Source organism: Crocuta crocuta, unplaced genomic scaffold (genome assembly GCF_008692635.1).
Source record: "Crocuta crocuta isolate KB4526 unplaced genomic scaffold, BGI_CrCroc_1.0 scaffold303, whole genome shotgun sequence".
Lineage (NCBI taxonomy): Eukaryota > Metazoa > Chordata > Mammalia > Carnivora > Hyaenidae > Crocuta > Crocuta crocuta.
Genome location: NW_027528276.1, coordinates 190,477 through 203,469, shown reverse-complemented (window position 1 = coordinate 203,469; position 12,993 = coordinate 190,477). Strand labels below are relative to the sequence as shown.

At 55.3% G+C, this 12,993-nt stretch overlaps 2 protein-coding genes across 2 annotated transcripts; both read right to left on the bottom strand.

Annotated features, from left to right (window-relative positions):
* Window positions 1-5,880: 5,880 nt before the first annotated feature.
* On the bottom strand, window positions 5,881-6,681 carry GJB4 (gap junction protein beta 4). Its single transcript, XM_077753168.1, has one exon. The coding sequence runs from the start codon at window positions 6,679-6,681 to the stop codon at window positions 5,881-5,883; it is 801 nt and encodes a 266-aa protein (XP_077609294.1).
* Window positions 6,682-9,722: 3,041 nt separating this feature from the next.
* On the bottom strand, window positions 9,723-12,706 carry GJB5 (gap junction protein beta 5). Its single transcript, XM_077753167.1, has 2 exons — window positions 12,625-12,706; window positions 9,723-10,607 (listed from the first exon to the last, which is right to left on the bottom strand). Exon 2 carries the CDS (start codon window positions 10,578-10,580, stop codon window positions 9,759-9,761), a length of 822 nt encoding a protein of 273 aa, XP_077609293.1. The 5' UTR covers window positions 10,581-10,607; window positions 12,625-12,706; the 3' UTR covers window positions 9,723-9,758.
* Window positions 12,707-12,993: the final 287 nt, after the last annotated feature.

Genomic DNA, 12,993 nt, shown 5'->3' with positions numbered 1-12,993 from the left:
CCTTCCTTCCTTCCTTCCTTCCTTCCTTCCTTCCTTCCTTCCTTCCCTTCCTCCCTCCTTCCCTCCCTCCCCCTCTCTTTCTTTCTTTCTTTCTTAGTTTATTTGTTTATTTTGAGAGAGACAGAGAGAATTGCAAGCAGGTTCTGCACTGTCAGCACAGAGCCTGATGTGGGTCTCAAGCTCATGAACCATGAGATCATGACCTGAACCTAAGTCAGATGCTCAACTGACTGAGCCACCCAGGCGCCTCAAGAGTGGTTAATTTTCATTTTTATGGGCCACTATGGAAGCCACTTGGAGGGTGTTAAGCAAGGGGGTGACTTGACTGGTCTTGGCTGAAATATCTCTCGGGCTGTCATGTGCAAGAGGAACAGCAGAGAAGCAAGAAAGGAGGCAGGGGCCAGCTGCTGCAGATATCCAGATATTCAGTGAGGTGGCTTGGCCTGGGATGGAAGCACTTGGAGATGGTCTGAAGGGAATGAACTTTGAACCTGGAATTATATCCAGTGTGACTTGCTAATGGTGTGGATATAATTGTGAAGAAAGAGGCATGTAGGTTTTTTAACTCAGCAGCTGGGTGGATGGGGATCTCCTCATGGTGGGAAGACTGGGAGAGAACGTACATTAGGAGGATCAGGAGTTCTGTTTTGGATGACTGAAAGGAAATATTGGATATCTGAGTCCAACACTCGTGGGAGTGGTTAGGTCTGAACATATAAATGTGGGAGCCATCGGTTTATAGATGGTTTTATAGATGGTACTAGACAAGATCACAGAGGGGAAAAGAGGGTACAGAACTGAGCCCTAGGGCACCCTGCATTTAGAGACCAGCAAGAGGAAGAAGAGGCATTGGTGGAGATTAGGGAGGGCCCCCCAACATGGTGGGAGGAAAGCCAGGACAGGATGCTGCCTGGAAGCCAAGGGAAGATGGTGTTTGAGGAGGGAGCTCTCAGTGGCCATGTGTTTCTGGGGGAGTAAGATGAGAATGAAGAACCGTCCACTGGATTTGACAGCTTGTGGGCCATTGGTGACTTGAGAAGAACAGTCCTGACTAGAATAGGTATATGTGATGAGGAGGTGGAGACACAAGTGTAGACCACCTTTAGAGAGTTTTGTTTTTTGCAAAGGGGGTGGTAGCGGGAGAAGGATGTGGTGTCAAGAGGGAATGACAGAAGGAGAGAGGACAATGCTATAGCATATTTAACAGAATTGTGAGGCAACAGCTGTAGAGCTCAGTCCAGATGGGGTGAGAGGTGAGGGGTCCAGTGTCCAAGAGGAGGGGGTGCCAAGAGAATGGGCACTCATCTGTGTCGGAGGGGAGAAGGCAGAGTGAATGGGCTCATAGTGTCTGCCTGTCAGCTGAGGAGATTTAGGCGAATGGGGGCAAGAGGAGAAGGTATGATATAGTCATCTCAGAGACTAGGGTCAAAGTTTTAGAAAAATGTAGAATTTACTAGAGGTGCTGAGTGCCCACCAGAGCTTTGCACTCAGAAGTTTCCACCAAAATCAGTCAGTCCAGTTGTGTTATTCTCCAGATGCTCTGGAATGGGTGCCACATGGAGAGCTGGTTTTAACTGGAGTTTGTCTTGCCTGGTGAGTGACTATAGCAGCAGGCAATGGCAAGGGAGAGGAGGCACGTCTACAGGCACCCATGGAGTCTAAGCTGGGAAAAGAGGGAAGGGAGAACATCAAGGGGCTGATGGGTGGTGAGAGTGGAGGGTCAATAGATGCAGCAGAGGGAGTGCTGGAGCGGGAAGCAGAGTGGATAAGCTAGATGGGTAGGAGATGAGGTGCCCTTGGTATAGACAAGACATGTGGGTGAATAAAGATGGAAGGAAACAAGGAAGTTGAGGCATGGAGAGGGAGGTGTTAGATGTGGCCATCAGAAATGGTAATACCCATAGTATTAGAGGAGGAGAAGGTGATCCAGGGGCTGAGCTGGTCCGGAAAAGAGGATAACCAGGATATCTTATTTGTCTGTCCACTCAGTGTGTCTGCAACTGAAGTTATCAGTATGTCCCTCAAACCTGCTCCTCCAGTGGGGAGATGGCACCATCACCCTGGGAAGAAACCTGGGCGTCACTTTGGCTCCTCTCTCCCTAATCTGCACACCCACTCAAATCACCAAATCAGTCTGATTCTATCTGGTAAATCTTTCTTAAATCCAGCAACTTCTTTACATCCTCAGTGCACACACCCTTGTTGAGGCCATTGTTATTTGTCACTTAGACTATTGCATCAGTTTCCAAGTAGGTGGCCCTATCGTGGCCCCTCTGCACATTAACTGGAGACACTGCACATGAGATTGTGTCACTTCTGTGCTGAGTCTCTCCAGTACTACTGATTGTCCTGATGATGAAGCCCGAAATCCTTAACAGGGCTTTACCATGAAAGCTCTGCATGATGTAACCCTTGACTACTCCGGTCCGACTCTTACCACCAGCCCCCGTACCTGGCTCCAGCCCTCCTGGGGTACTTCCTGTCCTGGTCTTCCTGTCCTTGCTCTTCTCTCCATGCCTTTCTCAAGCTGTCCCTCTACCTGGCACCCCCTCCTTGCTCTGCTTGGCAAAATCTTCTTCATTCTCTAGGTGTGAACTCAAGAAGTCTCAGGGAAGCTTTTCCTGGATCCCTGGATATTGGATTCCCGCCTGCCTCCCCCCAGCACCCTGTGCTCCCCAGGATGCTAAGAGCTGTCCTCTTCATGGGATATAAACTCCATGAGATTAGGGACTGTGTCTGATCCTCAGCACCTAGCATGGGGCTTGTCACATAAAAGTGAACAATAAGTATTTGTTGGCTCGAATCAAATGGGAGATTCTAGAGGTGGAGCAGTTCTGGGTGAAGACAAAGTCTGGGGTGTGGTCTTGTGAGTGGGTAGCTAAATGGGACAGAGGAGGAGGTCATGAGAGACACCGAGGTCATGGAATGAAAAGGACAGAGTGACACCCAGATGTTTCCGGCACCCCTGGGCCATGAGAGAATACCTGAAGACCCTGACTTGTGTCCTCAAGTCTTCAATGAGCGAGAAGCCATGACGTGGCAGCAACAGGGGTGGGACAGAAGGCGTAAGAGACAGATGGCAGGGGCCTGAGCTAAGCGAAGAGAGTTCAAGAAGGGGGAGATGGGAAGGTCTGAGAGTGGTAGTGAGGACTGGGGGGTGGGGGGGCTTGAGAGTGTGGGTAGGACTGAGGACACAAGTTCCATGGTGTTCTACCACCATCTGGCTCACAGGCTCAGGACTTGGGATCTCCGGGAAAAGCACTCACAAAGAGGGCTGCCACAAGGGGTAGTCAGGTTCCAGAATGTGCTCACCATATGCTGGTGGAAACTGGGATGGGGAATTTGGAATCCCAGAGGGATATGGATATGGTTATAACTGGTGGGGGCTTCATTGGTCTGAGCAGTGTGGGGCCATCTGGTTCTGAACTGGTTAGGAGTGTCAGCCTGCTTTCTGGGATTGGGTGGCGACAGCTCTGGTCTGGATTAGAGGTAGAGCCACCTTATTTCCTGGGGGTGGGAGTTGAGTGGATGGTATTGGTGCCCTACCCATGTCCCCTTTACTGGGGGACACCCATTCCCCGGCTGCTGTGAATATAGGGCACTTGTGACTTCTAGAGCTGCCCCTGGAGAATTGACCTTGATTGAATAGGAATCGCCTACCCCTTCCTGTCAGCCCTGCTGCCCACGGGGTTGCCTGAAACCAACTGAGTGACTGATATGGGAGCTCCAAAGCTTGATGCCCTTTCCTCCAGCGGGGACAATTCATCAGTGGGATTTATGATCCAAAGACCCCTCACCCCGCAGGGATCCGGCCAAAGCTGTTTCCCTGAGCCCATACGCAGCTCAGTTTGGCCCCCTCCCTCACCTGCTTCTCTTGCTACTTCCTCTACATGCACACAAGTTCTTGCTGTTGGCTGTTTCCAGGGACCCTGACCTAAGAAGAAGTGACTTTTGATCTTGTCCCATAATTGAGGGTGGGGCACAGAGGCTGGGTCTCTGTGGACCACTAGAGACACGGCCCATCTAGGTGGGCTTGGAAGGTCCCCTCCTCTCTCTAGGCCAGCTTCCTTAACTGTAAATGAAATCTTTAGTCTAGATTTAGTTAAAACAGCAGCAACAATGGAACCTATACACAAATGAGAGGGCACCTATCTGTGCTCCCTGGGCGAGGCGTGGTAAAGGATTCAGATAAACAAGACAGGTCCCTACCGCCGAGCAGCTCGGAGCCCATTTACTCATTTACCAAACGTTTATTAAAGGTAGCTGGCGACCTGGGTGAGTCAGTGTCCTGCCCGTGAAGGGCTCACAGGCTGATGCGGAGAATGGCAGAGGCAAAAGCTAGGTTTAAGGGTTCGAACCCTGGGGTCCAAGGAAGCGGGTGGAAGGGCATTCCAGGCAGAAGGAACACACATGTGAAGGCATGAGGCATGACACAGCGTGATGTGTCTGGTTGGGGACCCATAAGCCCTTTGGTATTATTATGGGTGGGAACAGGGAGAGAGGAAACAGGGGTGACATTGGGGAGGTCAGCAGGGACCAGCTTGAGGGCAGTGCAGGGGAGTGGTGGTAGTGGAAGAATTTTTAAGGCAGGAGGAACACCACAGGCACGTTTGTAATACAAGGGCTACTCTGTCCCCACGGTGTCAGGGTGGTGGGAGAGGAAGGGCAGACTCAGGAGGCATTGGGGTGGGAATTGGTGGGGTGGGCTGGCCTGTGGGGTGTGGGAGGCTGGGAGACGGGGAAGGCATGAGGGTGTCAGGCCAGCTCCCGGCTGGGACAACTGGGTGGCTGGCGTGCCATTCATGGTGAGGGAGTCAGTGACATGTGAGGAGGGGAGGTGCGGTCAGCACGGGAGCTGCTGACTGGAGGAGGGCTGGAGGCCTCCCGGAGGGCTGTCCCCATGGGCAGTTGGTGGGGGGCTCTGGCTCTGAGGCAGGTCCAGCCTGGAGGTGTGATTTTGGGAGGGGTCGGCGTCTGAGTGGCACGAGTCGGGGTGGGTGGATGAGGGAATGTGAAGAGAGGGGGAGTTCCTCAGACTCTGTGAGGGACCCTGTAGCTCCCATGTCCTCAATAAGTCCCTGGCCTGTGGGGATATCCCCAGAGACTCCCCATCCTGGGTTCTCTCTTAGCACCTTCCACTCCCTCCAGGCTTTGCCCTGACACGCTCAGGGGGGCTTCCTCCCTGAGAAGTGTGATGGGCAGGGTGATGGAGGCTGGAATGCGGGGAGGGGCGAAGGCCTCCTGAACCAGGCACGTTCACGGGAGGGACTCCCGCTGAGAACTGACCTGTGCTGGGCCCAGGTATCCTGGGGTATCTTGGGGATCCTGGGGTCCTGTTCCTCCTGCCTCGGCCAGTTGGTTGCAGAGTCCAGAGACCCCTGGAGCCACCTCTCGGCATTCCCACCACGTCCTTGGGGCGCACTCTGTGTGCGTGTGTGTGGCGTTTGGTGTGTGGTGCGTGTGTGAGTGTGTGTGGTGTGGTGGTGTGTGTCTGTGCGGTGGATGAGCTTGGATCTGAGGTTCCGGGGATCAGGCACCCACTGAGTGGTCGTGGCTCCTCTTTGAGGTCCATGGCGAACCCCCCAGATGCTTCTACCCGCCGCTTCCCACCTGGTCTACAAAATACTGGGAAAATCACATTTATTAAGGGTTTTGACATACCCCATTGCCATATACAAAATCCCCACCAGCCGCCAACCTCCCTCCCTGGGGCTCAGGACCCAGAGACCATACTGCTCTCCAGCACTGGCCTGTGGGGTGCTTCCTGAGCCCCACAACTGTCTTCCTCACCTGCCCTGCTGCAGAAAAGAGGCCACTGCCCTGCTGTGGCCTCAGGGAACGGACCACGGACTTGGTGGTCCCAGGTGCCAACCTCACAGGTTATGGAAACCCACCTGCATCCATCGTGGCCGACCCAGCCTTCATTAGGACAGAGTTCCCATCTTGGGGGTGCTCTCTCTGGGAGAGGACATAGGGGGGGCATGTGTCGAGCAGGTGATCCCGGCGCGGAGACCGCCGGCGCTTTGGGCTGAAGGTCTCCAGGCACCGCTTGCCCACCAGGTAGACGACCTCACTGAGGTTGAGCAGGATGCAGATCACAGCTGTGGCCACCATGAAGTAGGTGAAGACCTTCTTCTCTGTGGGTCGGGAGATGTAGCAGTCCACCGTGTGGGGGCAAGGGGACTCAGAGCAAGCCACCACCCGCGGCATGTCGTAGTCCTGGTAGAGGCGGTGGAAGATGTAGAGGAAGGCAGAGTCGACGGCAGCCTTGAAAATGAGACTCAGCAAGTACGTCCACCAGAGCCCGCCCCGCTTCTTGCTGGGGTTGTCGTACAGGGACGGGGCATTGGGGCCGTGCTTCAGGCGGTGCTTCCGCTCCCGCTCCTGGCGGTAGGCCACGTGCATGACCACGAGCAGTGAGGGGCAGGTGACCAGGATGAGCTGCAGGGCCCAGAGGCGCACGTGGGACACAGGGAAGAACTCGTCGTAGCAGACGTTGGGGCAGCCGGGCTGCTTGGTGTTGCAGACGAAGTCCTTCTGCTCATCGTCCCACACCTCCTCCGCGGCCACCACATACACCAGCACGCGGAAGATGAACACTACTGACAGCCAGATGCGGCCCAGCGCCGTGGAGTACTTGTTGACCCCACTCAGGAGGCCCTGCAGGGACGCCCAGTTCATGCCGACCTTGTCCTGGCTTCCTCACGTGGACGGTCTACACCTGCGAGTGCCCACTCCGGGTGTGGGGGCCACGAGGCCTGGGAGAGCCTAGAAATGGGTGCCCTTTATTAAAGGAGCAATTGGCAAAGCCCTTTCAGAGCCACTGTGTCATCATGTCCTCGCCTGCAGTGACTTGGTGGGGTAGGGATGGCCATTATCCCCATTTCATGGGGGTGGGGAGGCAGTGGGTAAGCTAAGGCCCAGAGAACCGCTACCCAAGGCCTCCCTCTGCTGGAAGTGGTGGAGCTGGTCTTGAACTCCCATCTTCCAGCTCCAAAACCAGGGGATATTTTATTCTATAGGGCAATGGATAAACGTGAAAGATAATCATCCTCCATGGATGTGCCTACCAACTTCCTCGACCCTACATTTCAGGCCTGCAGATTTCATGACTTCTACAGAACCAAGAAGGTGCAAGTTGGATGATTTGCCCTCCTGACAGTTGCCGGGGCTCGATAGGGGCAGGGGGAAGGGGGAAGGGATGTGCATCCTTATCCTCCAGCTTGTACTGAGCACCACCATGAGCCAGGCCCTGTGCTGGGTGTGCTCAAACTGGCCTCTTTGACAGACGCCTGAGTGATATCTGTCCTCACTGAGAGGCCCAGGACATCCCCAGCTCTGACATTTCCTCCCACACTAAGCAGGCTCTTTGGAACTGTGGCGGTTTGGCACCATGCACCTCCCCTCCCCTGCACCGGTGTGCGGCCTCAAGGGCTGACCACAGTGGGTTCCTCTGGAATTCCAACCATTTGGGCTTTAGGGAGGGACTGGGAAACAAAGGCAGGATTTTGGCTCGGTCCTCCCCTGACCTCTTATTTTTTCTCAGGGACACCTGCCTTCTCTGTTTGTCAGCCGGGTCTCCCATTATTCCCGGGGAGGCCCCTGTCCTATGTACTCCGTCCTCCATACCCCCTTATCTGGAGAGGCATCAGGTTCCCGCTCCCGCCCTTCCCCTGCCCTGTTCCTGACCCGGACCTCAGCATCTTCAGAGCTTGTGATCCTGGGACATTTTCTGAATACCCTCCTCTATCTCTCATGGCAGAATGGATCACTGGTACTCAAGTCGTCTGTTTACCTGTCTCCCGTGCCACACTGTCAGTGTCTGGAGGGCAGCCTCTACGTCTCGATCATCTGTTCCCCCGGGACTCAGCACCAGGCCTGGCCTAGTGAACACATGATAGACGTTTGCTGAACTGAGCAGAAACTCTCTCTTCCTGGCCCCTCCTCTTCCTTGTCTCTTCTCTGGTCCTCGGTCCTCCCTGTGGTATGGCAGGGCGTCCCCTCCCCTCCTTGGGCCTTCCCTGGAGGTTTTCCTCTGTCCCCTCTGCTCCTCCCGAGAGCCCGGCCTGCAGCCCGAGTTCCTGGGCATCCTCAGCCCACCTGCTCCCTGCTCCCAGCCCCATCTCCTGCCCGACTGGGTCATTACCTTTCTTGGGTCTGGCAGCCACTCTCTGGTCCCTGGGCTTGCCTGTGTGCCCGAGGGCCTCCCGGAGGCAGCTTTTGTTCCTCACTCCTCTGCTGGGTGGAGCTTTCTGAGCCAATGAGCCAAGGGAGAGTGAGCGGGTGGGCAGGCGGGCGGACTTCCCCGGGCACATATTCTGAGCTCTTCTCCCCTGGCCCACGCCTTCTCTGCAGCCTGGATGGGCATGGCTGGGTCTGGCTTCCCGGGCTGGCAGGTATGTAGGCGAAACTGCAGGGGGGCAGGGAGGCAGTGCAGGAGCCTGGCATTCTCATGTCAGGGCCCAGGTCAGCCCCCACGCCGGCCTCCTGGTTCCTTCCCGTTACCTTATTGCCCCTGGTCCCTCTGTCCCCAGGTCTCTCTCCGGTCCTTTCTTCGAAAGCACGGCTCTGGGGTCCTCAGCAGCTGGTGTATGTGGAGAGAGGCAACCTCGATTCAACCCAAGATCCCTCTGCACCCTGGCATCTCCGGGGACTGGAGCATGGGCTGCTGGTGTGCTGTGTGAGGTTGGGAGGGACGGATTTGGGTTCCTCAGACAAGGACACAGCTGCCCTGGTGGAGACAAGGAATGCAGGCCGGCAGCGTGAGATGTCCCAGTGGGCACGGGGCCAGGCATAGCCTTGCTGTCCGTCTGTGCCCACAGACCTGGGTCCCTGGCGAAGGCCTGCAGGGACGTCAGGGCCGTCCCCAGCGGGGGCTGCAGAGGGGCCTTGGGGCTGCGTCCTGGCGGCTGGGAGAGTGAGGGTTAATGTGCAGCCAGGGAGGGGCTCCTCTGCTTCATTTCCCACAAGCATTTATTGAGCACTTCCTAATACCAGTGATTAACATTTATGTGGCCTTTTACAGCTGGCTTACCCCATCCACAGCCATGAGCTCATCCAACAGCCCCATCCCCTCCAGCCTCCATGTTATTAACCCACTTTGGAGAGGAGCTGAAGTCACTTTTAGAGTCCTGGTGGAACATGGGTTCGAACGGAAGTGTTCTGACTCAAAAGTTCACGAACTTTCCATTGCAATACACACGTCCCCACATGCTAAGCCCATTATGTTTGCAGATAGCCCTTGGGCCTACATTTGCAACTGAAGAGAAAGGCTTGTCTTGAGCTTGAGCAGGTGGCATGACCCCCAGGAGCACTGGGGACCTTTTTCTGGGTGAGGGGATGGCCCCTCACCTGGCTGGTTCAAGTCCAGCCTTTGCAGGGGCAAGAGAGGTTGACCCAGTGACCCGAGAGGTTTGCAAAGGATGAAGGAATGAAGTACAGCTTGAATCAAGTGGATGAGTTGACTTTTATTAAGCCTGGACCGTGGATGCCCCCCCCCCCAGATGGCACTGGCACATCCATTCTCTAGATAAACCCCTCCTCACAGCAACAGCCCAGTGAGGGGCTTCACCTCCAATTTACACAGAAGGAAACTAAGGTGCAGTGTGGAGGGGTAACCTATCTGAGGTGCCACAGTGGAGACAGGTGCAGGATACCCCCTCCTGCCTGCCCCAGCTTGCAGCTCTGCTCCCCCACCCCCAAAGCTGTACCCATGGGAGATGCCGGGCCCTTTCCAACCAGGCTTGACCAGGCGGCTCTCACAGCATGGTCTTCTTCACATGGTCTCGTGGGCTGTCTGGTAAGAGAGGGGGGTGAGAGTCCGAGCCCAGATAGATGAGGTCGCCCGAGAGGAGGTCGTCTTCCTTATAGGAAGAGATGGGACAGTCCGGGCGATGGCCCCCACCTGTGGCCCTGGCTTTCCTGGCTGCCAGACCCTCACGGCACCTCTTGCTCACCAGGTAGGCCAGCTCCACGAGGTTGAGTAGGATGCAAATGGCGGCCGTGACCACCATGAAGAGAGTGAAGATGTTCTTCTCCGAGGGCTTGGAGATGAAGCAATCCACCGTATTGGGACACGGAGCTGCGTGGCACTTAACCACACGGGGGAGGGTATATTTGGGGTAGAATGAGTGGAACACATAGAGGAAGGCAGTATCCACGCCGGCCTTGAACACCAGGCTGCAGACGTACGTCCACCAGAGCCCACCCCGCTTCTTGCCGGGGTTCAGGTAGAGGCGCCCACCATCCTCCCCCACTGTCTCTCGGTGCTTCTTCTCCCGAGCCTCCCGGTAGGCCACGTGCATGACCACGAGCAGCGAGGGGCAGGTGACCAGGATGAGCTGCAGGGCCCAGAGGCGCACATGGGACACGGGGAAGAACTCATCAAAGCAGACATTGGAGCAGCCTGGCTGCTTGGTGTTGCAGTCAAAATCCTTGTGATCGTCACTCCACACTCGCTCGGCCGTTACCAGGTACACCAACACGCGGAAGATGAAGACCAGAGACAGCCAGATTCGCCCAAAGGCTGTGGAGTACTTGTTGACCCCGCTCAGGAGCCCCTCGAAGACCCCCCAGTTCATAGCGGACCCAGGCGTCGGCTGCTACTCCTGGGAAATGATAATAGTTCCCCACATTTTTAAAATACCCACTCTGAGCACCTTATAGAAATACTATATATCATCCATATTTAATTCCCATAGCCACAGAGGAGCTAGGTTCTGTTATTGCCCCCATTTTATAGATGAAGGAAACTGAGGTTTAGAGGTTGTACAGACTGCACAATTATTAGGTGCAGAGCTGGGATTTGAGCCCAGCTAATTAAATCCAGAACCCAACTCCTATCCATAAAAGTGTGTGAAGGTACGTCCGGGGAGTCACTCCTTCCTCCCTGCAGAGTGAAGGCTTAAGTAGGGGAGACACTCTGCCTTCTTGCTCTGTCCCAGCCCTGGCCCTCCTCCTCAGGGGCCTGAGCTTCAGGAAGACTTCTCTCCTTTTGAGCACTGCTCTCTCCTCTTAGCCTCTCCTAAGGGGAACCTGCCCTTTGCCCTTTCCTTGGCTTGGGGGACTGGGCCAGAGAAGCTGCTGGAGCCTTGTCCCCAAACTGCCATCTGGTCTGACACTCAACAAATATCCAGGCAATGTCTTGCTCGAATGCAACTCACTTGAAGCAAGGCCAATGGCAACCCGGCTGAAAGATCAAGTAGGAGACAATGGTTCTCTTTATCCAATAGCCTTCCTAGAGTAGCCTGGTATTCTGTACTTTGGATTCCCAAACTGGGTTTCCATGGAACCCTGCCCATAGTTTGGCAACAAGAGTAGTGGGAGAGAAGGATTCTGTGTTCAGGAAAGGTAGGCAGACTCAGGTTCAGCAGAGTTAAATAGGTCCCTTCACTTGACCATGCTAATACATTTATGCTGTGAATCTCCAAAAGGGGGACGAAATATGTAGCATTGCCCAAACTCCTTTGACCACAGAAACTTTTTTTTTTTTTTTAAATCACCGTATGGAACAGTCTTATTAAGATGGCAAAATGGGAAATTCTTCTCTGGTCGGTTTCACTGTGAGTTTGGAGTGATAAACCCACAGGCAGCAGATTTAACTCCATTTAGGGACTCTGACTGCCATCCGTAGTGCGGGGTGCCCGCCTGCTCTCTTGGAATTCTTCGGCCTGGTTCCTGGGCTGGGGGTGGTTCCCTGACACCCATGCCCTGTGGTCTCACCTGCTGGGATTCCCAAGGGCCTCACGGAAATGGCACAGCCTCTTGCTCTAAGGGGTTCCTGGTGCCCTTTCCAGCACTGGTCATTCCCCTGTCTTGACCGCCTGTGGGATCCACTAGAGAACAGGGTTGTGATAAGAGGCAACTTTTATTGGGTGTTTACACAACACCAGGCACTGTGCTGAGCACTTTGCATGAGCCAATATAGTATGAAAGGGTATGCTATCTTTTTATTCCCATTTTACAGATGAGTAAAGTGGAGCACAGAGAGGTTAATTAATCTGCTCATATTTATGCCCCGGAAGCAGCAGAGCTGGGACTTGAATCACAACCTGGGGTCCTGGACCCCTTTCCTTAAGTTGCAGGAAGCTGCCTGCCCATCTGGTCTGTGCCCACCCTCTCCTCCACCAGGTGGATGCCAGGTAAGGGAGGCTAGAGGTGTCTCTGCTCCCACCCTGTCTCTCAGCTCTTCAGTTGAAACCACTTACCACTTGGTTGTGAATCATCAACTTATCTTTGCTCAGTCCTGCCTAAAGTGGGAGGATCTCCTGGCGGCCTGACAGGGTACAGCCGAGGAGGCTCCAGCCTCAGTCTCCAGAGGCTCTGGGCCCAGCCCACCCAGGGTGTGGTGGGGTGAGGCTTTGCAAGCCGAGGCAGAGCCGCTTCGCTTGCTCAGCCTCTGGCACCCCTGGGAGCCCCTCGCCCACTCAGTCGCTGGCTCCTGCTTTGCTCGGGGATGGGGAAGAGCAGAAAGAACCTAGAGCAGAGGAGGGAGGAGCCCTCTGTTCCTCTCCCACCAGAACCCAGGGTGGCCCATATGTCCAGGCTGCCTCGCTTGCCCCTCCACCAGAGACGTCTCCCTCTGCCAGGTATGCTGAGGGTCCATCTGGACACAGGTGACCTTACCCGAGTGGCTACTCCTCAAGGCTCCTGGCAGCTGGCAGTCGGAGGCAGCTGGAACTCATGTCAGAACCAGGAAGAGTGTTTGGGGCAGCGCCTTGCTGGGATGGAGCCTTCCTGGGAGGGAGCCTGCACACTCCGCAGGCAGCCGGGTGTGCCTCTGGCCTAGGAGGAGGCGGAGCTGTGCCTGGCGCTGCCATTGGCTGGGCCCCAGCCTCCCCAGACTGCCTCTGAGGAGCCCAGAAACTTAAGGACTCATGGTTCACTCTTCCCGGGGGCGCTGAGCCCAGAATCCTGGCATCCTCTTAGGGGAGAGCCACAGGTTCACTCTACTCCTTGGCTTGTCGGCTCATCCTTGGCCTTGTGAGCGAGTAG

What these genes read in the sequence shown, in the direction of transcription:
- GJB5 (XM_077753167.1), bottom strand. Translation starts at nt 10,580, where the DNA reads ATGAACTGGGGGGTCTTCGAGGGGCTCCTGAGCGGGGTCAACAAGTAC.
- GJB4 (XM_077753168.1), bottom strand. Translation starts at nt 6,681, where the DNA reads ATGAACTGGGCGTCCCTGCAGGGCCTCCTGAGTGGGGTCAACAAGTAC.